Below are 26,140 nucleotides of genomic sequence, written 5' to 3' on the forward strand. Positions count from 1 at the left end.
GAGAGGGGGCATCAGGGGTTACGGATTAAGGGGGGGTTCCGGCAGCAGAGCCGGATTAAGGAAGGTGCCCAGGGGGTACGTACCGTGAGCCCCACAGTTTTAGGGGGCCCCTCGGCTGAAGTAACTCTGTCCCAGCTCTGAAGCTCCCCCGTCCTGCCAGTAACAGCAGCAGTATTGTGCTACAGTCAGCACACGCTGCTGCGTGTTGGCAGGTCTGTGGTGTTGCAAGGAGGCAGCAGCCTCCCTGATTTCTTCTGCCTGTGCGGGTGTGTAGGGGGGAGCGACCACCCCCTCTGTATTTACCCCTAGTTGAGGGTCCAAAATCCCATTTAAAAAAAAAACAATTCCCGGAATTTGCATAAGGGGTCGTGGCCACGCGTCCCACGATTAGGCCACGCCCCCAAACCCACAGCAGGCACAGCAATGAGATAGGGCCCCCCTGTCTCAAGTGCCCTGTGCCCCCCGGACTCATAATCCGCCCCTGGGGGGAAAGCCAGCAGCTCACAGAGTGCTGGGCATGCCCCCTCACTAAAGAAAATGGGAAGCCACGCCCCCTTTTCGTTGTCCACGCCTCATTTTCACCACGCGTGTGTCCCTCCTTCTGCCTGAAGAAAGCTGGGAGGTATGCACCCCTGTCTGCCTGAAGAAAGCTGGGAGGTATACACCCCTGCCTGTGCCATGCCTATACCATCTGCTTCTGTTCCTATAGATTTGCCCAGATCTGTGACTCATTTGACTAACTCCGCCCAGTGTTGTGACTCCGCCCAGTGTTAGCAAATGAGGCACAAAGTCACAGATCTGGGCTATTATATAGGAGATATATATATATATATATATATATATATAAAATAAATATTATACATTGTAAGTCTGTGGAGTGCTGCCTAATTTTCTTTTAACATATATTGGACCTCTACAAGTCCTAGGAGGGCACACCAGCAAGTAGAACATATATATATATAAAATACAGTGTACTCTTTCCACCTTCCTGCGGGGTATGCGATCACAGGGCGAGTGGGAAGTATGGCGGCGGGGGAGCGGGTGTTGTGATATGCAATCGCGGAGGGGGTGCAGAGGATACTGTATGTGCAGGACCGCCACCCCCCCCACCCCCTTCGCGATTGCAATCACGCAGGGGAGGGAGAGGATGCTGTATGTGCGAGATCGGGATGCAACCGCGGGGGATGGGCGGGTATCATGCAGGGAGACATTACGGGACTCTGCTGTGGTGCGGTGCAGGAAGATCGGGTGTTGTCGCGGTGGGAGCACTCACTTACTACAGTACAAGTGTAGTTCAATAGCCGGCAGCACAAAACTTACTTTATGCGAGAAGCTGCCGATGGGTTACTTACACAGTCACTGCTTCCGGGCGGCAGCGGCATCCCTGCTCTTCTCGTAAAGGAAGAGGGGCTCAGCTAAGGCAATCAGCAAGCATTTTTCGACGGCATGAGGTACCGCCCTCCAAAGGCCGCCATCCATAGGCAGCTGCATAGTGGTAGCGCCGACCCTGTCTGTAGATGATGCTGGAGGAGGGTGGGACACTAATAGTTAAACATCAGAAGCACAGGCTCCTCGTCCCCTATACCCCGCCCTCTGACCTGCCCTAAGGAGCTGGTCTCTGCTTTAGCTGCTCCTGCTGCTTAGTTTTATTAGTTTATTTTATTTTTGACACCTCTGAGCGGCCGGCGGGGACAGGTCTATGGCTGAGCACCATTTTCAGTGTAATCTGTAAGACACATCTGTGTTCACCTCTCAGTGCAAATAATGTGATTTATTTTACATCTGTTTGTCCTGTGTTTTATCTTTTCAATAACTATTTGGTATTGTTATAAACTGTGTGTCCATATGATAGGGCGCAGGTTCTCACACTCGGCCCCCAGTACCCCACACAGTTCCTGTTTCCAGGTCACCTGTGGATATGTAACATGTGACAGTTGGTGATACACAGGGCACCTGCCGGGGGACCTGGGACATGTGACCTGTGTGGGGTCATGAGGACAGAGTATGAGAACCACTGTGATAGGGATTACAGATTGTAAGCTCCACTGGGACAGGAGCTGATGTCAGTAGCTGAAATGTTACCGGTGGAGCACTATCCAATATGTGTGTGATATATAAATAAAGTAATAATGTATAAATAAATAATACATTAATGTTTTTAATAACTTTTTTTTAATAAGGGGCAAACCCAATTCAATATGTACCTTAGTTTGCATTGATAAAATTGCTCCCACCCCATAATTTAGGAAACCCCTATTTAGTCCAGTGTTAATTTTACACATGACCCCCATTGACACACGCAACATACAGCATGTATGTAGCACAGGTATATGGGCAGCTGTCGTCATGGCGACCCAGCTGTTTACCTTCAAGCCACTGGTGACAGTTGGACCATAGATGAAGCCGGCGGCCATGATGAAGAAGTCAGAGATGCCAAAGAAAGAGATGCTGAAGCCAGAGATGCCGAAGTCAGAGATGCCGAAGAAAGAGATGCTGAAGACAGAGATGCCGAAGTCAACTATTAAAAAGAGAGCGATAAAGAGGGCAATTTATACCAACACCTTTGAGGCGGAAGATGTAAACATCAAGCCCAGATGTGGCTACAAGAGGAGGATACTATCCGACTCCTCTGGTGATGAGAAGGTCTCCATCAAGACAAAAGTTGCTAGAAAGTTGTCATCAAGCTCAGATGAGGAGACCAGCGATGAGAGGACGCAAAGTAGAGGCGCTCAGGGAGATGCAGAAGGAGGGAGTAAGTGAAACCCATACATACATACAAACTGTTTTTATACAGACACTGAATGTATTTTGGTAGGATGTACTATTATTGTGAATTAGTAGTAAAGATTATGGGCTAAATGTAAAGTCTGTGGGTTGCAGCAGCCGGGAGATTGTAGCGACATCACCTTTACATGTAAAGCGGCACTAATATAAAAAGCAGAACCAAGTTTACCAGTATAAATCTTATATCTAGAAGCTAAATGGACGAAGTCTTGCAGCTGCCGGCACCTTGCAGGGTATTACATGTACAGCTACTGTAGATGTGTTTTCATTTCTTATTGCAGGTAAAGGCGGTATTTCTGCTACTGTCAACTTATGTTTATTTGTATTGATTTAATAGACCAATTATTCCATCAGTTAATCAAAACTTTTATAGATGATTTCTGCAAATTATGTTTAATATTAAGTTTAGTGTCCAGTTATATAGTATTATAATTATGGTTATTGTAATTGTGTGAGGTGCAGTGATGATCACTGTGTCAGTGAGAGAAACCTATACATAGACTGACATTTATATTTGTCATCATAATATTACATTATACAATACAGGATACAGAATTACCACTTTAATTGTTAATGTATTTAACCTTTAATCAGACATATTTATTTATTATCAGTTTCTTATATAGCGCAGCAAATTCTATTGCGCTTTACAATTGGAAACAAACAGTAATAAAAGAAAACTGGGTAATAACAGACAGACACATAGGTAGGATGGCCCTGCTCGCAAGCGTATAATCTATAGGGAAATGGGCATTGATACACAAGGATAGGTGTTATATATTGCACAATGGTCCACCAGATTGCAAAGGTTCTTGGTGGGCTGTATGATGGGGTCACACAACAAATTAAAGCGATATGCCACAATATGCCCCCATATCACATTATGTGCCCCAGTGTGCCCTCAAATCACATAATATGCCTCCATATCATATAATGTGCCTCAGTTAGCCCCCAAATCACATACTGTAATGTGCCCCAGTATGCCCCCAAATCACATATGCCCCAATGGATTCCAAAATCACACTTGTGTACATGACAATGTGCATCGCACAATCTTGCTTTTCACTAAAGGAAGTCGTTATACAGAATAGTATAGACTCTTGATGCTACTGGATTAACATAGATGCCATGATTAGACACAAACATTGTGTGTGTGTGTGTGTGTGTGTGTGTGTGTGTGTGTGTGTGTGTGTGTGTGTGTCTGTCTGCGCAATGGTGTGTGTGCGCGTCTGACTGTACAGTGGTGTTACTCCTGTGTGTGTGCGCATCTGTCTTTGAAGTGTTGTGTATAAACACAACTCCCAACTTTTGAATTCAGAGGGCCGGGACGCTTGCGCGGCTGTGCCACGAGCAACCCGTAAAAGGGGTGTGGACATGGCCATGACTGATTGGGCGTGGCCGTGCGACACGAACCCATTTTCTGTTTTCTGGTGGGAGTACCCAGCGCTCTCCTAGCAGCTGGGCAGGCCCCGCTCCCCTCCCAGCGCTGAATACATACCATGGTTTTCTTCTGTAATAAAGATGTGAGCTTAATTAATGTTCTACAGTATAATATATGGGAGTTGTTGCAATGTTCTCATGTCCCTTTTCACCCCATTAGGAACCAGTAGTGCTTCAACCCCCTGCCTCAGAGATGCAGTCTCTAGCACCATCCAGAGACTGGAGTTTTACCATCAGTTAGGCCAAGGTGCTTTTGGGAAGGTAAGCAATGAGGTTTCAGTTGTCACAGGGGATTTACTATATGTCTGAATTTGGACGTTATTAGAGATGAACAAGGCTGCGGTGCAATTTCATTTAATGGGAAAGAGAAAGAACACATATTTGTAGTTAGGTTGTGCAGTCCCCCACCCCCCATTATACTCTATATTATGTATATTTGAAGGTGGAGACTCCTTTAGCTAGGATTGGCACCCCACTCACCTGGTTGGCCACCCCTGCCGCTCTAGACTATCACTAGTGTGGTGCCTTGGGGTGGCTGGCCTTTGCTGACTTGCAGGAGCTCCATGCTCCAGACTTGAATCTTAGTGTTAGGAACCCACCAGAGACAAGGTCACCTGGACTCTGGTTGGTGGGCTGGTATTTTTGGGCCAAAAAGTATGCTAGGCACCTTTATTTTCTTCTGTTAGATTGCAGAGGTCATTATAATTATTCTGATTAGCAATGCTTGGTACTATGGATGTGCATCTGCATTTTTTTTCTTTTACGTTATAAGACTGTTAATAAATAAATAATCCCTGTTGGACAGCAATGCATTTGCCTTTATGTCCCTGTGTTGTTAATGAGGCTGACACTGTAATATTTCCTCTAGGTCCTGCTGGCAGCCGACTCACATACCAACGAGTTGTTAGCTGTGAAGATCATGAGCAAACGACATCTGCTACGTGTGGGCGAAAAAGTTGCCTTTGTGGAAAGGAAAGTGCTAGAACTTGCATCGGAAAGCGCCTTCCTCATTCACGGCCACTTCGCCCACCAGACCAAGGTACGGCTGTAAATGCCTCTTTATTTACTAAATATCCACACATACATCCTATATGCTCATTTTCTTCTGCTGTGACTTTTATTTCCTACAAAGTAACTCTCATCTAAATGTAAAGCCAACGTAATAAGTCGGCACTATATAAATGTTAATAAATTTCCAGAACTGCATGTCTACTGTATCCATAGCACTTAGGGGCCCATTTATCATACAATATTAGCCGCAAATATTATGTATCCCCCAATGTAAGAAGGAGGTATCTCAAACCTGCTGCGATCCCTCCATTCCCACCAGCAGCCACATCCCCCATAGGTTTCTATGGGAGATCCGATACTGCCCAATGTATCAATATCGGGATATTGGCTTCCGATGCTACCGCAATCTTCTGATTATGGTAACCCGTGGGCTACACTTCGGAAGTTCCAAAGGAACCTCTGCCAGAAGTGGTCGTATTGCACAGCGGTCATGATGACTGCTCATGTGCAGTGGCCTTGGCAGCCCCTGTCCCTGCCTGTGCTGTGTGATACATCCACACAATATGATCACATTATGCAATGCAATGTGGGGCGATATTAATGCCCAGGATTGCATTGTAGATGCGATCAATGGTAAATGGGTCCCTTAGTGATAAAGGGATTATTGAGCACTTGGTGATAAAGGGAATATCAAGCACTTGGTGATAAGTAATTATTGAAGATGGAACTGAATGTTGTATCTGAGTGTATGTCTGTAGCGTCTCTCCCAGTGCTGCCTTCTGTTTTATATTCCTGTCCACAGAAATATCTCCTGCCACGTCTACTCCTCCACTGCTGGAACTGGGCTGGTTACTTGGTGTAAATATGCCACAGAACTAAGTCAGTGGTGACTTAATAAGTGGGGTTATCTGATTGATGGCATCTACTGGACTAGTACACAGGGCGGTAGAGAGCCTGGCTGGGCCCAGGAACTTTACAGGGTGTGTGGCCTAATCACAGGAGGCGTGGGCATTTACCCTTTGAAGAAATACAGATTGTTTTTATTGTAAGCGCCACCATGGCCACACTGCAGCCCAGCACACAGCAGTGTGTGCTGGACTGAGGAGAACTGCAGCTTAAGGGGAAGGAAGCCTGGGGCCCCCACTGGGCCCCTCCCTCAGACCTGGGCCTGGGTAATTTGTACCCTCTCCCCCCTCTCTTGGCACCACTGCTAGTACATAGGAGGGCAGAGCAGATAATGAGGAGTCTCACCTGGAAATACTGATAAGAGCCAGCAGTCCACAATTCATTTTATCATAATGGATATTTATTATAACACAATCACTGCTGTAAAACATTTCCCCCTTATCTCTGTTGTGACAGATTTCCCCTTTCCCCTGTAGTAACGTACAGTATTTCTTCTCCATCCCTGCCACCTCTGCAGTCACACATTCACCTACATATTACTTACCTGTCCTCCCAGGCAATAAGACTCCTGTGAGACCATGCTCCCCTGTAGTCACCGACAGTCTGGTGGCAGATCACAGTGTAAATCAGGCCTGGCTAACCTGTTGCTCTCCAGATGTTGGGGAACTACAAGTACCAGCATGTCCTGCCACAGTTTTAGCATTCCCTAATAACAAAACTGTGGCATGGCATGCTGGGATTTGTAGTTTCACAACAGCTGGAGAGCCACAGGTTGGCCAGGCCTGGTGTAGCTGATTGATACTGGCTGCTTGGGTATCATTACTTACACGTAGCCTCATTGCGGCTGTGAGGGTGAATTCTGACAGTCATAGGCGTGCGCAGAACATTTTATTAGGGTGTGCACCGCCGGAGGGGTGTGTCTAGCACCGCCTATTGGGCATGTCTAGCACAGCCTATTGGAACTCAAAGCAATATAAAATACATAACACAAAAGGCCTGGCCACTGAAAATGGGGGAGTGTCAAAATGACACGATACCTGTCTCTCATTACTCTGGGAGCATTCCTTTCCATTCCATATGCACCTTACCTATGGTGGTTTCTCTCTATGGGGAACCTCTGAAGAAATGTCCTCCCTGGGCAGACGGCGTCTTCAGTCGGTGATCGCTATTCATGTAGGACAGGCCTGGCCAACCTGTGGCTCTCCAGCTGTTGTAAAACTACAAGTCCCATCATGCCTTGCCACAGTTTTGCTATTAGGGAATGCTAAAACTGTGGCAGGGCATGCTGGGATGTGTAGTTTCACTACATCTGGAGAGCCACAGGTTGGCCAGGCCTGATGTAGGAGATCACATGGTCCGACAGATGCCTGTTTGTGTAGGAATATAACCAAGATCATCCTCATGCAACAGAGATTCAACCAGACTTGTATCACCTACTGCCCTCTGCATTTCTCTGTCACACCATCATCTCCCGCCTGCGTCTCTCTGCCACACCATCTCCTCCCCTCCCTACATCGTCTCTCAGCCACACCATTATCACCTCCCTGTGTCGTCTCTCTTCCACACCATCATCTTCCGCCTACGTCTCCCTGCCATGCATCTCTCACAATCCACCTCACTTTGTGAGTTTGTCTCCCACCCTTCATTCTGTGTCTTTCAGCTTCCCACCCTTTACTCTGTCTCTCAGCCTCCACCTCCCATAGTAGTAGTGCCCCTTACACAATGCCCACACAGTAGTAGTGCCCCTTACACAATGCCCACACAGTAGTAGTGCCCCTTACACAATGCCCACACAGTAGTAGTGCTCCTTACACAATGCCCACACAGTAGTAGTGCCCCTTACACAATGCCCACACAATAGTAGTGCCCCTTACACAATGCCCACACAGTAGTAATGCCCCTTACACAATGCCCACACAGTAGTAGTGCCCCTTACACAATGCCCACATAGTAGTAGTGCCCCCTTACACAATGCCCACACAGTACTCGTGCCCCTTACACAATGCCCACACAGTAGTTGTGCCCCTTACACAATGCCCACACAGTACTCGTGCCCCTTACACAATGCCCACACAGTAGTAGTGCCCCTTACACAATGCTCATAGGTGTGCCACTTACACAATGCCCAACCAGTAGTCGTGCCCCTTACACAATTTCTTGCTAAGATGAGGACCAGTATATAACCTGCATATGGATTACAAGACCTGTGAGTGCCGCAGTGATAGAACACAGAGAAGAGCGGGACTCCAATAAATCAACTGGACCATACTGTCCAGCTGATTTATTGAAGTGACAAACCTCCTGTGCTCTGTACCAAGTTTTCCCCAACAATAAGTATATTTAAGTGGCTGTGCGAGGCGGTCTGTGAGTCTGTCTGACCGGTTGTCTGGCGCGACAGGAGGGGGTGTCACAGTGGAGAAAGATAGCGCCGGTGACTGTGTGACAGGCAGCGATGAGCAGCGCAGTCTGTGTGCGTGCTGCTGTAGTAGCAGGTGTGATGTGCGGGAGGACATTAGAGGGTGCCTGTGCGCACCAGGCACCCCCCGTGCACACGCCAATGCTGACAGTCACACTGAGACCCTGGACCATGCGAGACAGGACAGATAGAGAGACAGTGGTATTTCTGTATCAGGTACACATGCATCTGTCCTGCTTCCTGCAGGGAGGTGAGAATGGCCTTGTGTCATGTGTTCCATGGTCTGAGGATCAATGCTATTACTAACAGCTGATACAACTAATACACTTGTAGCTCTTCTATTATTATTCAGTGTTTTTTTGTTTTAGATGCATCAATGACTATTAATGTTTGCATGTAGGACAATTTACTACCTGTTATTTTGGTGTAAAAATAATCATTTTATTGGAGTTATGTGTTACTAACTCACTGTAAAACGATTATAGAACATGTTCCATAGACTGTGGTATAGTAAGATTCTTCTTTGCCCTCTCTCTGTTCTCCTTGTCCCCCCCATGACTGTCCATTATATTCCCATGAGGAGAAAAGAAGCGAAGGATATTTTTAAAAATGAATAATGTATATAATTTATCTCTACTTATTTTGGTCAGAAGATGATATTCCCCACGGTCCAACTCTTTCCCTCCTGACATGTATAATAACACTATTGCTTCTCCCATAAACAGGAGCACGTGCTCCTTGGTATGGAGTATGCGAGTGGTGGTGACTTTGAACATCTTCTGATGAGGAATGGGCCTCTTACCATCACCAGTGCAAGGTGAGGACACAGAATAATATCTTGTTAGTATTGTGTGAGCCTAAGAAACAGCACTTTATCCTTCTGATTATTAGAATTGTTTCTGTAAATTGTCTTCCACCCTGACAAATAAAGCAGGTGTTATTATAGAAGGATACTTTGTGAGCGTCATCTTGAAGACATCCCAATACTCCTCTTACATAAACTCTAATAAGCCATATACAATATATAGTGACTTGCACCAATGCACAACACTAGAAACATTATATTAGGCAGTTGGGAAATTTGAAACAAAATAAATGGGGACATTGTGGGAAAATGTGGGGAGTGTTGGCTGGAAATCCTCAGCCATTATGTACACATCCTAACAATGTAACATTAACTTATTTTCTATCCAACAGATTCTACAGTGCAGAACTTGTATGTGGGCTCCAATTCCTGCATTCCAAGGGCTTCGCCCATGGGTAAGTATATAGTTACAATATAACAAGAGTATAATAAAGTGATATTACTATGGATTCTAATACTGTACATGTTATACAGTCATTGGCCCATATCTTCCACTTACATGTTACACCTGCCTCCCTCCCAAAGTACAATCTTCATGTACAGCTCTCGGGGGACACCGGGGATCTCTCTGCACAAGTCTTCTATTCTTTCATGTCATTTCAGAGTTTGAAAATATTGTACTAACATTCATCCCAGAAGCTTTTCACTGGCATCACATGGGGTCCTATTGGTTGTGCACCATCACATCGGGCATTGCCATGGTAGCTCCATAGTGGTCCGCAAGCGGAGTTTCAGAGACCCCTGCTCTCTGCTTAGGGAAGTCCCTTTCTCCTGTAACATAGTGACCTCAGACTCTTCCTGCACTTGTCTAACACTGTCAGAGAGGTCTCCTGAGGAAGAGGAGGAAAACGTTCATTTTAGAAACTTTTACATACATTTTCTATTACTTTACCACACACCCGCCACCGAGCTCTGTAATTATGTACACCCGGCAGGTCATGGGGGGCTGCACTGAGACCCCAGGTCATGTACACCCATAATGTGCCTTCCTGACATCCAATATGGGTCTCACATGCAGGGTGAGAAAGGGAAGGAGAGGTGTAGGGATGATAGCAGGAAGGAGGAAGTGAGAAGTGCAGAGGAAGGAGGTGGAAGAGGGAGTGAGAAGTGCAGAGGAAGGAGGTGGACAGAGGGAGTAAGAAGTGCAGGGTTAAAGAAGGATAGAAGGTAAGAGAGGTGCAGGCGGTTTGGGAAGGAGGAAGCAAGAGGAGCAGGGGGTTACAAGTGAGACATTAAGGGAATGTGCTATAAAATATATGGGAAAGAGGTGGAGGGACGCAGGGATGGTAGGGAACACAGGGTGGATAACATTATATCACATGCAGGGTGAGAGAGGGAAGGAGAGGTGTAGGGATGATAGAGGGAAGGAGAAAGTGAGAAGTGCAGAGGAAGGAGGTGGAAGGAGGGAGTGAGAAGTGCAGGGTTAAAGAGGGATAGAGGGTTAGAGAGGTGCAGGCGGTAAGTAAGGAAATGAGGAAGAGGAGCAGGAGTGACATGTGAGACATTAAGGGAATGTACAATAAAACATATGGGGAAGAGGTGGATGGATGCAGGGATGGTGGGGAACACTGGTTGGATAACTTTATATCACATAATATGGGTTCCTTTATACTACTGTATATAGATTTAAAAAGGATCATGAATTGTTTTCATGCAAGCAATTTCTCTAAGGCTTCTGGGGCTCTAGGTGTACCCCAGACTCCGGCCATTCTATTTCCCATACCCTCACTTCTTAATCCTGCAAGTATCTGGCACTCACTACACAAATAAATAATTCACCCCATTGCCCTCTGAAAGGTAACAAGTGCTGTCTGACCCACGTGTCAATGTACTTTTATAATTTCTTTAGGGTTACATACAAGAATGTACTTACCCCATGTATAAGGTTCTCCCCGTCACCAGCTGGGAAGGATCAGCATCAGCCTCCAGGTGTCGCTCCCTGTGACATCAATATCACTAATTATTTATGCAGTAACCACACATATTAGCATCAGAAGGGGTCAGTGGGCTCAGTAAGCCCACCCTATTACATAACACAGAATTCTGCCGAACATATAAAGCGGCCACATCGCAGTTTGCCGTACATCTGTAAACTGTGCACGCAGCAGCGGCCGTATTGCGCATGTGTGGTCATTCACATTGCAAGCTCATCCCAGAAGGATGCGTCCGCAACATGATTTGACAGCGGTGTGTGTTGGGTGGGCGGCGACGTGGCATTTCGTGGCTGTGGCAGGCCAAACGGGGGAATGTTGGGTACTGACACTCTAGTCCTTGTTCCTAAACATACATTCAAAACTATTATTATTTAGAATGCACAAATATGAAGTGCTTTATCACTGTATGCATCATTAACTCATGTTTGTATGAAAGCACAGTGCATACAAAGATTTTATTGTCTTTACAGCGACCTCACGCCAGATAACATCTTGGTGGCTGCAACAGGCCACCTCAAGATCGCCGACTTCGGTCTCGCAACTGAGATCACGCCTAGAGACCGGAGTGCCACTGGCTGTGCTGGAAGATGTGGCCATATCACTCCTGAGGTGAGGTGCAAAGGGTCTTCTACCTTCAGAGGACTTGTAGAGTTCCGTCCTTGATGGGTCAGAGCTGTTGTGGTGGCATGAGCAGAACCTACCCATTATTAGACAAGTGGTTTTAATGTTACAGCTGATCAGTTAAATACAAATATATATATATATATATATAAAATTGAAATCTTGTGTTTGCCCCTGTATACAGAGAACTCAGTCAATAAAAAAAAGCAAAAATGTAAAAAGTAATTGCTAAAATCTTGATAATGACTGTCTCTCTTCTGATAGGTGCGTTTTCGCGAAGAAAGAGCGATCGGCAAAGACTGGTTTTGTCTTGGCATCATACTGAACAAAATGGTCAACGGAATATCTTTTGAACCAGGCACTGAAGTCAGGAACATCATTGATGAGGTAAATAAGGACGCAGCCTCTGGCTTCAGAATGCCCAGGAAATGGGCCAGTGACACCCATGTTTTCTGGAACAATGTCCGTTACGGACACCCAAACGCCAGCAGCATGTCAGTCAAGCTGCAGCTTTTGTGGCACTGCGAGCAACATCTCAGGACCTGACCTGCACATACACAGATCAGTACAAATCAGCAAACTGGAGAAATATCACCCCAGTGTACAACTCTGAATCAGGCCCTGTGTGTCAGAGAACTAGACATTTTAGGACCCTGTGCAAGAGAGAGCACTGGTACCCCCCCCCCCCCCCCTTTCCCCAACCACAGGAGGAGGTGTGGGCAAATTACTGTGTCCCTCTATAAGTGCTAGACTACCCTCCAACACTATGCCACTCTCTCCTCCCTGTTCTAGGGTAAGGATTGAGTAATAGTTTTCTGCTAAACATTATGGCTGCTTCCTGTTGCTGTGTGATACGGTTAGTAAAGGCGCACTTTATACTGTCCCTGGGAGAACTATAAGATACTCTGCTCTAGCACACATGAAGGGTTCCGCTCTGACTTTCCAAAGGCGGCACTAAGTGTTTCAGGCTTTGGATTATACAATGTTAGGTCACTGTGTGTCTTGCAAACCAAAAGGAATGATGACTATGTGTTGTCTTGGTGCCATTTCACTTATACAGCAGTACTCAGCTACAGTAGGTATTCTACACATTACATTAACCCTTTAACTACATCATCCATTGCACCCTGCTGTCAGACCTGGCAGTGTATGGTGGGTGTCCTATCTACATGGGCAGCATGATGACCAAGGCAGCAGCCATACCACCCCCAATAGAAGTCAGTATTGATGCAGTTTATTAATAAAATATCCCCTGATCAGCTGAGTGATACTCAGACGCTTCTCACTACTGGGCAGGAGCTGTAAGGCCTAACTTACTTCTTCCCTGGGCCAGTCTCAGCGGTAAGCTGGGTGACACATGCACAATGGAACTGAATATCCAGCCTTAGCTTTTCAGGTCCGCTTATAAATGAAAAAATATATAGACCATAAATAGCAAGAAAATATAAAAACATAATATATATTTTAATGCTAGAAAGATTGTGGCTGTGCCGTTATGTAAAATAGATGATTTTATAGATAACAAGACCTGACCACCCATTATTGCACAGACAAATCAACCTTAGGACAAATATGACAAGAAATGGCTCAGTGGTTAGATGTTCTTGGAATGGGGGATGATAATGTGAGACACACTACAGACCCCAGATAGGATCTCAGTAATAACATACTGTGGCCATGGAACAATCACTTTATATTCCTCTGTGCCAGGCAGCAGAAATGTTTGTAACATGATTGTATTGAGCAACTGTGCTGTATATGTCATTTAATACAAATATACTTTTTTTAGCTCTTCAGTATCAACCCAGCCAAACGCCCAGGAGTGAATTATAACATCCGCCAACATAGTTTCTTCCAGCATATCGACTGGGTCGCCTTGGAGGCCCTTGAGATGGAGCCCCCATACATTCCTGCACCAGTAAGTAAAAAACAGAACTTCCATGAGCTACTGAATGCTGGTCAGCAGATAACGCATACAGTAGATGTCAGACATATACATTTGGGTGTGAAGGATAGGCACTGTTTAGGTCAGGGCTGGCCAAACCGGTCCTCGCGATCTACCAACAGTTCACATTTTCCAGACCACCTAACTGGTGCACAGGTGTAGTCATTACTAATTAAGATGTGCTGCATTCATTCCTAACTGACAATTCTACAGATCTCCAGGAGGCCTGGAAAACATGCACTGTTGGTAGATCTCGAGGACCGGTTTGGCCAGCCCTGGTTTAGGTCGTCATTCAATAGGTAGACAGGGTCATTAATTAGACAAACTCATTAGGTTGACAGCCAATAGGTAGATAATGTTTAAGGTAGACAGGGCCAAAAGGTCGACCGACAAATTATCACCACTTTTTTGTTATTTTAGTCTTAATGCCTAACCCAAACTGTCCCCTTCCGCAGCCTAACCCTAACCCTGCCTAACCCAAACTGTCCCCTTCCGCAGCCTAACCCTGCCTAACCCTAACTGTCCCCTTCCGCAGCCTAACCCTAACCCAAACTGTCCCCTTCCGCAGCCTAACCCCAACCCTACCTAACCCTAACCCAAACTGTCCCCTTCCGCAGCCTAACCCTAACCCTGCTTAACCCTAACTGTCCCCTTCCGCAGCCTAACCCTAACTAACCCTAATCCTAACCCTCCTCCTAGTGTCTAACCCTAACACTAATGACTAACCGTAACTGTCCCCTTCTGCAGCCCTGCCCAACCTTAATCCTAACCCTTGGTGTTGACCTATGGACTGTCTATCTAAACCAAGCCTGGACAACATGTGGCTTTCCAGCTGTTGTGAAACTATACATCCCAGCATGCCCTTCCATAATTTCACCATTTCCTAATTGCAAAATTGTGACATGTTGGGATTTGTAGTTTCACAACAGCTGGGGAGCCACAGGTTGGCCAGGCCTGCTCTAGACAGTGTCTATCATGTATCCGTATACCCATAGATCTAAGGACATGGGCACATGTGTATGTATGTTCCACTTGTCACTCAACCAATTGACATGTATTATTATTTATACAGTGGCACTAATTATGGAGAACTATACAAAGAGCAGTTATCACCACATCAGTCCCTGCCTTATTAGAGCTTACACTGTAAATTCCCTAACACACTTACACGCAACACACACACTAGGGTGCATTTCAGTCACTAGTCACTAACCTGCCAGTATGTGTTTGATGTATGGAAAGTAGCCAGGGTACCTTGAGGAAACCCACACATGTATGGTGAGAACATGCAAACTTCACACAAATAGCGCCTTGGCCTTGATTGAGAACTAAGATCATGATTCCGGCACTGCAAGATAGCAATGCTGACCAATGTGCCACTGGGCTGTCCCCTTTTAATGACAAAAGCATGTCTGCTCTTACACAACTATAAATAGAAAAAGGAAAATAAGTTCTCTTAGTGGTCAGGGCCACATAAAAATGACTGACAGACACATGTTTATATGTTTTCATTCTACCAGGGGACACAAAGAAGTAGAAAGGACTTAATTACAGGTTGAGTATCCCTTATCCAAAACGCTTGGGACCAGAGGTATTTTGGATAACGGATTTTTCCGTATTTTGGAATAATTAGATACCATAATGAGATATCATGGTGATGGGACCTAAATCTAAGCACAGAATGCATTTATGTTTCATATACACCTTATACACACAGCCTGAAGGTAATTTTTGCCAATATTTTTTATAACTTTGTGCATTAAACAAAGTGTGTCGACATTCACACAATTCAATTATGTTTCATATACACCTTGTATACACAGCCTGAAGGTCATTTAATACAATATTATTAATAACTTTGTGTATTAAACAAAGTTTGTGTACACTGAGCCATCAAAAAACAAAGATTTCACTATCTCACTCTCACTCAAAAAAGTCCGTATTTCGGAATATTCCGTATTTCGGAATATATGGATATGGGATACTCAACCTGTACTACTTTATCAATACTTTACACAGATGTGAATTCAGCTCTATATTCTGACTGTGTTATATCACTGATTATCCTGCACCTCATAATAGGCTCATACGAAGACAAAGTGGACTTTAGAGCCAAGTTTACACTTTCCCATAGTGATCCTCTGGAAATTCCATCTCCTCTCTGCACTTGTAGTTACGTAGCCTTCTCCTGAGAGCTCAGAGTAGGCAGACACCTTTATTTGCCCCAGAGCAACCTACATCTACTGCAATACTGTGGTTATATATGGGCTGAGCGACAGTGTATTACATCCCTTAGAATGTAAGCTCTCATGTGCTTATCCTTTGTCTTACTTTAATAATCCTCAATTGCCCAAATCACGCAGTTTTTTGGCCACCTGGATCTTATCTCTGTCATTCATACCCCTTTTACACTCGCAGAAAAATCCCGGGATATTGCACGTGAACGCGCATCATCCCGGGATTTTTCTCAGTGTAAATGGGTACAGGGACAATTTCCCGGGACGAGCATCCCGGGATTTCATCCCAGGTCTAGAGCAGGGTTGAACCCGGGACCGTCCCGGGAAGCTGCCAGTGTAAACGGGTATACCGGGTCAAGGCGACCCGGCACCCGTTCTCTTCATAGGAGGAGGCGGTGCTTGGAGAAGATTATCTCCAAGCACCGCCTCTGGGAGATTCGTCGGTGACGTCACTGACCCGGCAATATGCCGGGTCAGCCCGCTAATGTGAAAGGGTTATTCCCGGGAATGTGTCCCGGCAAATATACCGGGACACATTCCCGGGAATGAACTTTTCTGCGAGTGTAAAAGAGGTATTACTGGTGTAGTTATGCTTAGTTACCCTGTACTTGTCCTATATTGTCTTCAACTGTAAGTCACTGTTCCTGTTTTGATTATGTGCATATGTACTCTGTAATTGGGCGCTGCGGAACCCTTGTGGCGCCATATAAATAAAGGATAATAATAATAATTTGTGCACCTGTAATGCCTCTTCCTTTAGCTTTATATAGACATGGTGTCAGGGTCTAATATGTAACTACTGTAAATAACCTCTACAATAGGAAGTTTGGTAATTGCCTCTTTTTCTCTCTTACAAGTCATATGAAAGATGTAACAATCACTGATACACTTTTAATTCTTATTTCTGTAGCCGACCTTTCCACCCTCTGCCTCCATAAATAACCAACTAGCAATAATGGAGGCAGAAGAGGCCAATAATCCACCTGTAACAGCCCCCCAGCAGGACCGGTTTGCAGGGTTCTCATTTACCACCTCCACCTGGAGAACCCCCCCCAAAGGCACCGGGCCTACGACCGTCTAGCTGAGGCAGCAGCACTGCTGGATGCAGGAGTTGGAGTTTCTGCAGGTATGTACATTATGGATTCATTTTTCTTCTGATTTTTTTAAACATGATTAGTTGAAGTTTTCAGCTTTAAGTGGTGGAAGAATAAAGAAAGAGAAAGGTAGATAGAGCTGAGTACAGCAGTATTGTAAGAAGCATTAATACATTTTCCTAATGGAAAGTTGTACAAAAAGCTTCTGACACAAAGCAATGCAGAAACAATAACCGTCTGCAGATTATTACATAAATGGAGATATAGTGTAAGAGATATAACAATGGTAGAGGGAGAATGGAGGACAGTGGGTGAGGAAAAGGGGCATGTCAGGGATGTTAGCAGAGGAAGAACAAAGGGAGGGAGGAGGAAGAGTAAGATGCACCTGCTGCATGCTCAGAAGAAGCAATGTAACCCTACATAATCCGTTGTTTCATGGGCCCTCCAACGCTCATGAAGTATGATGTAATATACATAGATGGTATGTACAGCAATAGTGTGATCAGTGCATTGGAATACATGTATGGTAGTAGTAATGTAGAGAACTCAGTTACATACTGTATATAACCTGTCTTCTCTGCATTACTACTATCATAGAGGATGAGGGAATTCTGTGTTTGTGTCTGGATCAGCCCCACCCTTGCAAACACTTCCAATAGGCCAATACATTGATTTGCCCAACTTGTCACTTTTGTGTATCACTAATTTATTTATCTGCCAACAATTAGTATATTGTATATTATGTTATATTGTAACGCATTCTAAGATGTTACCAATGTACTGATATACTTTTGTCATTATACAGAATGTTGATGATAAGAAGATGGATTACAGCTTGGAAGAATTTTTTTTAACTTTTTTAAATTTTAATATTTTAACATTTTTATATTAACTATTTTAATTTTTACATTTTTAAATTTAGTAGGGGTGGGAGTATAAGTATTTTATTATAATTGGCTAGAATTTTTGTTATAGGTAGAAATAATTTAAAATTTTAAATTTTTATATTTTTTCCATTTTTCCATTAACATTTTAATTAATAGACTTTATAAGTATTTTAAAATTTGCATAAATCTTTGCTACAGTTAGAAAAATAGAATTTTTAAGCTTAAACTTTTTTACATTTTAGTGTTAGTATATTTTCATTTTTTTAAATAACATCAGAACATCAAAACAGGAGTGTGATGGGCCGGCTAAAGGGGACGGTTGGAGGCCGGTATTTTTTTATTTTTTTTTTAAATTTACATTGTAATATTTAGGGGCCCATTTATCAAATAATGGGCCACGGGCCTAATTCAGTAAGGATAGCAAATTCTGCTAATCAGCAGAATTTGCTATCCTTTTGATCCATGCTGGGGGCCACCCAAAGCTGGGCAAGGCAGCCCAGCAAGATGACCGGCGCCCCCCACTTCAACAAGCAGAAATTGCAATCATATCGCAATTTCTGCTTGTTAGCAGAAACAAAGGACGGCTCCTGCCGACGCAGCTTAGCTGCGGCAGCAGGAGCCCCGCCGCCATATTCACGATCACAGCGACTGCGTGTGACGCCATGTAGCCGCCGTGATCATGCCCCAAACACGCCCACATTCAGCCAACTCTGTCCCCAGTTTGCGCCGCCCCATAACGCTCCATCTCCTCCATGGAAACGGAGCGCTGCCCGTCCCCCGCCCGGCGACCGCCTCTGCCTGATTGATAGGCAGAGGCAATTGCATTTTTTGCAGCCTCTTGCAGAAAGTGCGGGCACATGCGCAGGACGAGCGCTGCGCATGCGCCTGTGGTGTGAACGTAAAAATTCCAGTTTGATTGCGATTTGCGATCCAACCTGAATTAGCCCACTAATTCAGTAACGATAGCAAAGACCGCCCAGCATGCTGACTGAAACCTCACCCACACTGAACAAGCAGAAATTGCGATCATATATCGCAATTTCTGCTTGTTAGCAGAAACAGAGGACAACTCCTGCCGCAGGAGTCCCGTCGCCATGTTCATGATTGCGGCAGCTGCGTGTGCCATCACGCAGTCTCTGTGATCATGCCCCCGACACCCCCCTGTTCGGCCACCTCTGCCCTCTGTTCGCGCCGCACCAACCCCGCAACACTCCGTCTCCTCCCTAGAAACGGAGTGTTGCCCGCCCCCCCTCCCCAAGATTGCCTCTGCCTGATTAACAGGCAGAGGCGATCGCATTTTCTGCACCCCCCAACCCGCAGAAAGTGAGGGCACATTCACAGGATGGGTGCTGCGCTTGCGCCCATGGGGCTATCATATAAATTCTGGTTGGATTGCGATATGTGATCCAACCTGAATTAGCCCCAATATTTGCTGCTATACTTGCTGCGATACCTCTATTTCTGCCCGTAGCCGGATTCCCCATAGGTTTCTATGGGGGATACGATGCTGCCTGATGTATCAATTTGCATTCCCCATATTGGCCCCACAGCTACCAATTGTAGCCTATAGGCTACAGATTGCGAAAAAGTAGATCCGTCTGAGTTCCCTAGGAACCCTCCGCCAGAAATGCCTTTGTGCGTGCACGCGCAGAATTCCTGTCCCTGCAGGTGCTGGATGATACATTCACCCGATAGGATCGCATATTACAATGCGATCCTGGGTGTAAAGATCCAGCCAAGATCGCTTCCAATATGTAACCCTTGATAATTGGGCCCCTAAGTGTGCTAAATGTATTTTTCCATCAAACATAACAACACAAAACAAGGTGTGTGATGGGCCGGCTAGAGGGGGCGGTTGGAGGCCGGTATTTTTTTTTTATTTTTTTTTACATTTTCAATTTAATATTTAGTGTCCTACTATATACTGTATTTCCATTCCATAAGACAATGTGAGAGATACATGGGTTATTTTTAGCCAGTTAGGTTTTTTTAGGGATGGGGCTCTAGGTTAGGCATTTAAAGTTTTTGTCACATGAAAAGACTTTGCTGTACCAGAGGTGACATTGTCTGTGTAGTCACATTGCTCATTTCTTGTGGTCAATGCTTTTATTATTTGATTAAAGTTAATGTGTATGGATGTTTTGCTGTCAATTGTCTTTTTTTACTTCGTTTCTCCAGGCCTTTATTCCTCTCTCTCTCTCTAGCTTTTGTTCTTTAGTTCTCTGTACTCCTTATCTTTCCTTCACTGCGTGGCTGCATTCATATACACTGACAGGGGGGGTGGGGGGGGATTAAGGGGTGCGGACTGCGCAGGCTGCATACACACACTGATTGAGGGGGGATTAGGGGGTGCGGACTGCGTGGCTGCATACACACATACACTGAGCGAGGGGGAGATTACAGAGTGCGACTGCATGGCTACATACACATACATTGACTGAGGGGGTGCTGATTAGAGGGTACGGACTGCATGGATGGGTAAACATACACTGCCCGAGGGGGGGATTACGGGGGTGCAGACTGCACGGCTACATACTCACTTCACAACCCCAGCGCAAGTACACAATGTCTGTGAACACAGAATGCTCACTGACACAAGCGCTTTTTTATAGTGTAAATACACCCTGTAAAGCACCAAATTCACTGTGCCCCCCTCCCTCCCCCCCCCCGTTTTGCACCCCGATACTTGTATTCAGTAGTGTAGGAGGACCAGCGTTGTCCCTGCAGCTGAGGAGAGAGAGAGAAAATGGCGCTGAGCAGTGTGCTGGCTGACTGGGGAGGAAGCTCCGCCCCCACAATGGAGCGTTTCCCCTCAGAGATTTTTCACCTAATATTTATACTGGCGGGGGTAGGGCTGTGCCTTGGCATCTTATGCCCCCTTTTTGCCAGTTTACAAGGTTATTTGCTGCCCAGGGCGCCACCCCCCCCGCGCCCTGCACCCTCTGTGTATGTGTGGGCAGCAATGGTGCGCTGCGCTCCCGCCAGCCGCGCTGTACCTCAGCCGTCACTTTTCTCGATAGAAGATCTGTCTTCTGCTACTCACCTGTCTTCTGACTTCTGGCTCTGTGAGGGGGGTGACGGCGTGCTGTGGGAGTGAGCATCTAGACACGGCTAGCGTTCAGTACCCTTCAGGAGCTAATGGTATCCTGTCAGCCAGAAGCAGAGCCATGAAACTCTTCAGGAAGTTGGTTCCTACTTCTGCCCCCTCAGTCCCACGAAGCACAAAAACATCATTTTATACTACAAGTGCGTGAAACGATATTATAAAAACAGCCACCGGGATAAACTCAATCAAAATCTACTTACACCATGAGACTTAAAATAAAATAAAAAAAATAAAAATGAACAATTTATTGGGTGACGTGGATACAGTTGCCACAGGGTTGGGACATAAAGGCAAGACGTTCCGCTAATAACAGAAAGCCAAGCTCTACAGCCCAAGCCATCACGGTGAGGATCTATGTGTCACCTGGCTGGGCAGTGGGAAAGGTGAAAGTCTGATTATGTACCAGCAGAGCAAACGCTGACACTGATAAGAGGTTCAAGGTTTTTCCCAACTGCCTGTTCTCCTAAATGCAAATCATCCATCTGAGCAGGGGCGGCTCAGGGTTCCGTCAGCGGAGACAACTGCCTTTGGCCTTAGGGTGTTAAAGAGCCCAATCAGCTATCACATTTCAGTATCTAAGTTAAAAGAAGAACTATTGTAATTTCTAGGAGAAAGAAATAGAATGTCACTATATGGGGTATTTATCAAACCTGGGAGAGAGAACAAATTGTGAGAGATACAGTATCAACCCATCAGCTCATAACTGTCTTTTTTTTTTAAACAGCCTGTGAAATGTTAGGCAGAACCTGATTGGCTGGTACTTTATCTCTCCCAATTTTATCCCTCTCTGAGTTTTAATAAATACCCCATGTCTTTTTTACTTGACATATAGGACTATCTTTTGGTACGGTTGGCACATGGGCACATATTTTACTCCAGATTCTGTTGAGCTCCTTCTATATCCATGTTTGGCCTTTTGTTAGTGACTAGCAAAGAGTCACGTATCAGGGCCACCTCCTCTGGGCAGCGGGCACCCCCTCCCCCTAGGGTGGCCAATCTCGGGCCATTTTTTCAATCCCGAGTATTGGGATTGGAAAATGGTTGATTCCGGGATTCGCGGGATACGTGGGATTGGCTGCTTTTCAATGTGCCAGCAATAGTCAAAATTTCTAGATTTGCGCTCACACATTTACACTAAAGAGTTCTATGCAAAATGCGGACGCACATATTTTACAGCGGCATTCACATCTATGGTGTTACTTGGGAGACCAGTAAATCGTAATTTCTCAACTGCAGCAATTTCCTATAATCTTATCTGCGTAATACAGTCATCGGCCATAAACCTGCCGCAGGCACAGGAAATAGCGGAATGAAGAGACGTCTGATGAGTCGCCAACCGGACTGTAAGAAGTGATTATAGTAATATTATATGAGTGAGTGTAAGTAGGAATAAGCATTGGCATTTTATAAGGGGGTGTAGTATGGTATGCCGGCGGCCAGGCTCCCGGCGACCAGCATACCGGTGCCGGAATCCCGACCGCCGGCACACCAACAGCTTGGCGAGCGCAAATGAGCCCCTTGCGGGCTCGCTGCGCTTGCCATATTGCGGGCACGGTGGCGCCTCCAGGGGGGTCGTGGTACCCAAGAGGGAGAATAAGTGTCGGTATGCTGGCTGTCGAGATTCCGGCGCCCGTATACTGTGCGCCGGGATCCCGACAGCCGGCAAACTGAAGACTACCCTTATAAGTTGCCGTTGTGTACTCTTATGTACGTACAGTCACTCTTAAAAATCTCTATGCTTTCATATTTTGGAACAACAATAGCAGGATTCTGCCCTAAAGCTAAATTAAACCATAATTAAACCACTTTATGAATGTTTTTGTTATCTAATTAGGGTGTTGCTGGCCCTGAGTTTAGGGGCCCCGGCAAAACTGGGCCCCCACGTAAGAGTTGTTATGTAACAAGAATGAAAACAGCGCTTATTGAGGAAGAATTACATAAGGGTGTGGTATGGAAGGTCGACTACACTTAGGTCAACAGTGTCTGGGCAGACAGTAACTAGGTCGACATGGATTATAGGTCGACATTGTCTAGGTCGACAGGTCAAAAGGTCAACAAGTTTTTTATTTTTTGAGTATAATTTTCTCCGTACAGTGACCAAGAACCCCAATTAGTGCACTGTGTCCCCTCGCATGGCGCTTCGGGCAAGGTTCCTCGCTCCGCTACCGCTGCGCTCGGCACAGGTTACTATTCCCAGTCGTAGTCCACGTGGATCGTTAAGTATGAAAAAGTCCACAAAAAAAACATTTGTGAAAAACTTGTCGACCTTTTGACCTGTCAACCTAGAGACGCTGTCGACCTAGTTACTATCGACCAAAAGTGATCGACCTAGACATTGTTGACCTAAGTGTGGTCGACCTAGAGACCGGATACCATTACATGTAGATGTTACCAGACGTAACTAAGATGAAAAATTATTATTTCATAAAAGATTCTTAAAAGGCAATCACATAATTAATCACAAAGAACAATGAAAAATAAGAATTTACTCACCGGTAATTCTATTTCTCGTAGTCCGTAGTGGATGCTGGGGACTCCGTAAGGACCATGGGGAATAGACGGGCTCCGCAGGAGACTGGGCACTCTAAGAAAGAATTAGGACTATCTGGTGTGCACTGGCTCCTCCCCCTATGACCCTCCTCCAAGCCTCAGTTAGGACACTGTGCCCGGAAGAGCTGACACAATAAGGAAGGATTTTGAATCCCGGGTAAGACTCATACCAGCCACACCAATCACACCATATAACTCGTGATAGGAACCCCGGTTAACAGTATGATAACAATGGAGCCTCTGAACAGATGGCTCGCCATAACAACCCGATTTGTGTAACAATAACTATGTACAAGTATTGCAGACAATCCGCACTTGGGATGGGCGCCCAGCATCCACTACAGACTACGAGAAATAGAATTACCGGTGAATAAATTCTTATTTTCTCTAACGTCCTAGTGGATGCTGGGGATTCCGTAAGGACCATGGGGATTATACCAAAGCTCCCAAATGAGCGGGAGAGTGCGGGTGACTCTGCAGCACCGAATGAGAGAATTCCAGGTCCTCCTCAGCCAGGGTATCAAATTTATAGAATTTTGCAAACGTGTTTGCCCCTGACCAAGTAGCAGCTCGGCAAAGTTGTAAAGCCGAGACCCCTCGGGCAGCCGCCCAAGATGAGCCCACCTTCCTTGTGGAATGGGCTTTCACATTTTTAGGCTGTGGTAGTCCCACCGCAGAAAGCGCCAGCTGAATAGTGCTACAAATCCAGCGCGCGATAGACTGCTTAGAAGCAGGTGCACCCAGCTTGTTGGGTGCATATAGAATAAACAGCGAGTCAGTTTTCCTGACTCCAGCCGTCCTGGAAACATAAATTTTCAGGGCCCTGACTACGTCCAGAAACTTGGAATCCTCCAAGTCCCTAGTAGCCGCAGGCACCACAATAGGTTGGTTCAAGTGAAAAGCTGATACCACCTTCGGGAGAAACTGAGGACGAGTCCTCAACTCTGCCCTATCCATATGGAAAATCAGATAGGGGCTTTTACAGGATAAAGCCGCCAATTCTGACACCCGTCTGGCCGAAGCCAGAGCCAACAACATAACCACTTTCCACGTGAGATATTTAAAATCCACAGTCTTAAGTGGCTCAAACCAATGTGATTTTAGAAACTCCAAGACCACATTGAGATCCCAAGGTGCCACTGGAGGCACAAAAGGAGGCTGAATATGCAGGACTCCCTTGACAAAAGTCTGAACTTCAGGCAGTGAAGCCAGTTCTTTCTGGAAGAAAATCGACAGGGCCGAGATCTGGACTTTAATGGACCCCAATTTGAGGCCCAAAGTCACACCTGCTTGCAGGAAATGTAGGAAACGACCCAGTTGAAATTCCTCCGTTGGGGCCTTCTTGGCCTCACACCAAGCAACATATTTCCGCCAAATGCGGTGATAATGCTTTGCGGTGACATCCTTCCTGGCTTTGATCAGGGTAGGGATGACTTTCTCCGGAATACCTTTTTCCTTTAGGATCCGGCGTTCACCCGCCATGCCGTCAAACGCAGCCGCGGTAAGTCTTGGAACAGACAGGGTCCCTGCTGCAGCAGGTCTTGTCTGAGCGGCAGAGGCCAAGGGTCCTCTGCAAGCATCTCTTGAAGTTCCGGGTACCAAGCTCTTCTTGGCCAATCCGGAGCCACGAGAATAGTTCTCACTCCTCGCCTTCTTATTATTCTCAGTACCTTGGGTATGAGAGGCAGAGTAGGAAACACATAAACCGACTGGTACACCCACGGTGTCACTAGAGCGTCCACAGCGATCGCCTGAGGGTCCATTGACCTGGCGCAATACCTTTTTAGCTTTTTGTTTAGGCGGGACGCCATCATGTCCACCTGTGGCCTTTCCCAACGGTTGACCAGCATTCGGAAAACTTCTGGATGAAGTCCCCATTCTCCCGGGTGGAGTTCGTGCCTGCTGAGGAAGTCTGCTTCCCAGTTGTCCACTCCCGGAATGAATACTGCTGTCAGTGCTAAGACATGATTCTCTGCCCATCGGAGAATCCTTGTGGCTTCTGCCATTGCCCTCCTGCTTCTTGTGCCGCCCTGTCTGTTTACATGGGCGACCGCCGTGATGTTGTCTGACTGGATCAGCACCGGCCGGTTCTGAAGCAGGGGTCTTGCTTGACTTAGGGCATTGTAAATGGCCCTTAGCTCCAGAATATTTATGTGAAGCGAAATCTCCTGATTTGACCACAGTCCTTGGAAATTTCTTCCCTGAGTGACTGCCCCCCAGCCCCGAAGGCTGGCATCCGTGGTCACCAGGACCCAGTCCTGTATTCCGAATCTGCGGCCCTCTAGTAGATGAGCCCTCTGCAGCCACCACAGCAGGGACACCCTGGTCCTTGCCGACAGGGTTA

The 26,140-nt window shown here is 45.9% G+C and overlaps 1 protein-coding gene and 1 long non-coding RNA gene across 2 annotated transcripts; one reads left to right on the plus strand and one right to left on the minus strand.

Moving 5' to 3' along the window:
* The first annotated feature begins 2,372 nt into the window (after positions 1-2,372).
* Positions 2,373-18,206, plus strand: LOC134957538 (protein kinase C delta type-like). The gene is made up of 10 exons (XM_063939516.1): positions 2,373-2,752; positions 4,385-4,485; positions 5,093-5,263; positions 9,283-9,374; positions 9,755-9,817; positions 11,827-11,965; positions 12,242-12,364; positions 13,767-13,895; positions 17,070-17,285; positions 18,059-18,206. The coding sequence occupies exons 1-9, from the start codon at positions 2,398-2,400 to the stop codon at positions 17,238-17,240; spliced, it is 1,344 nt and encodes a 447-aa protein (XP_063795586.1). The 5' UTR covers positions 2,373-2,397; the 3' UTR covers positions 17,241-17,285; positions 18,059-18,206.
* Positions 7,515-15,343, minus strand: LOC134957539 (uncharacterized). The gene is made up of 3 exons (XR_010186646.1): positions 15,136-15,343; positions 11,296-11,361; positions 7,515-10,252 (listed from the first exon to the last, which is right to left on the minus strand). It is a non-coding gene; the product is annotated as an uncharacterized LOC134957539 (long non-coding RNA).
* Positions 18,207-26,140: the final 7,934 nt, after the last annotated feature.

The sequence above is a fragment of the Pseudophryne corroboree genome, chromosome 9, assembly GCF_028390025.1.
Source record: "Pseudophryne corroboree isolate aPseCor3 chromosome 9, aPseCor3.hap2, whole genome shotgun sequence".
Lineage (NCBI taxonomy): Eukaryota > Metazoa > Chordata > Amphibia > Anura > Myobatrachidae > Pseudophryne > Pseudophryne corroboree.

Bases quoted from the DNA above. Each gene is read 5' to 3' on its own strand.
- LOC134957538 (XM_063939516.1), top strand. From the start codon at position 2,398: ATGAAGCCGGCGGCCATGATGAAGAAGTCAGAGATGCCAAAGAAAGAG. The intron at 2,753-4,384 runs GTAAGTGAAACC...TCACCCCATTAG, and splicing joins GGGAGATGCAGAAGGAGGGA to GAACCAGTAGTGCTTCAACC. The intron at 5,264-9,282 runs GTACGGCTGTAA...TCCCATAAACAG, and splicing joins ACTTCGCCCACCAGACCAAG to GAGCACGTGCTCCTTGGTAT.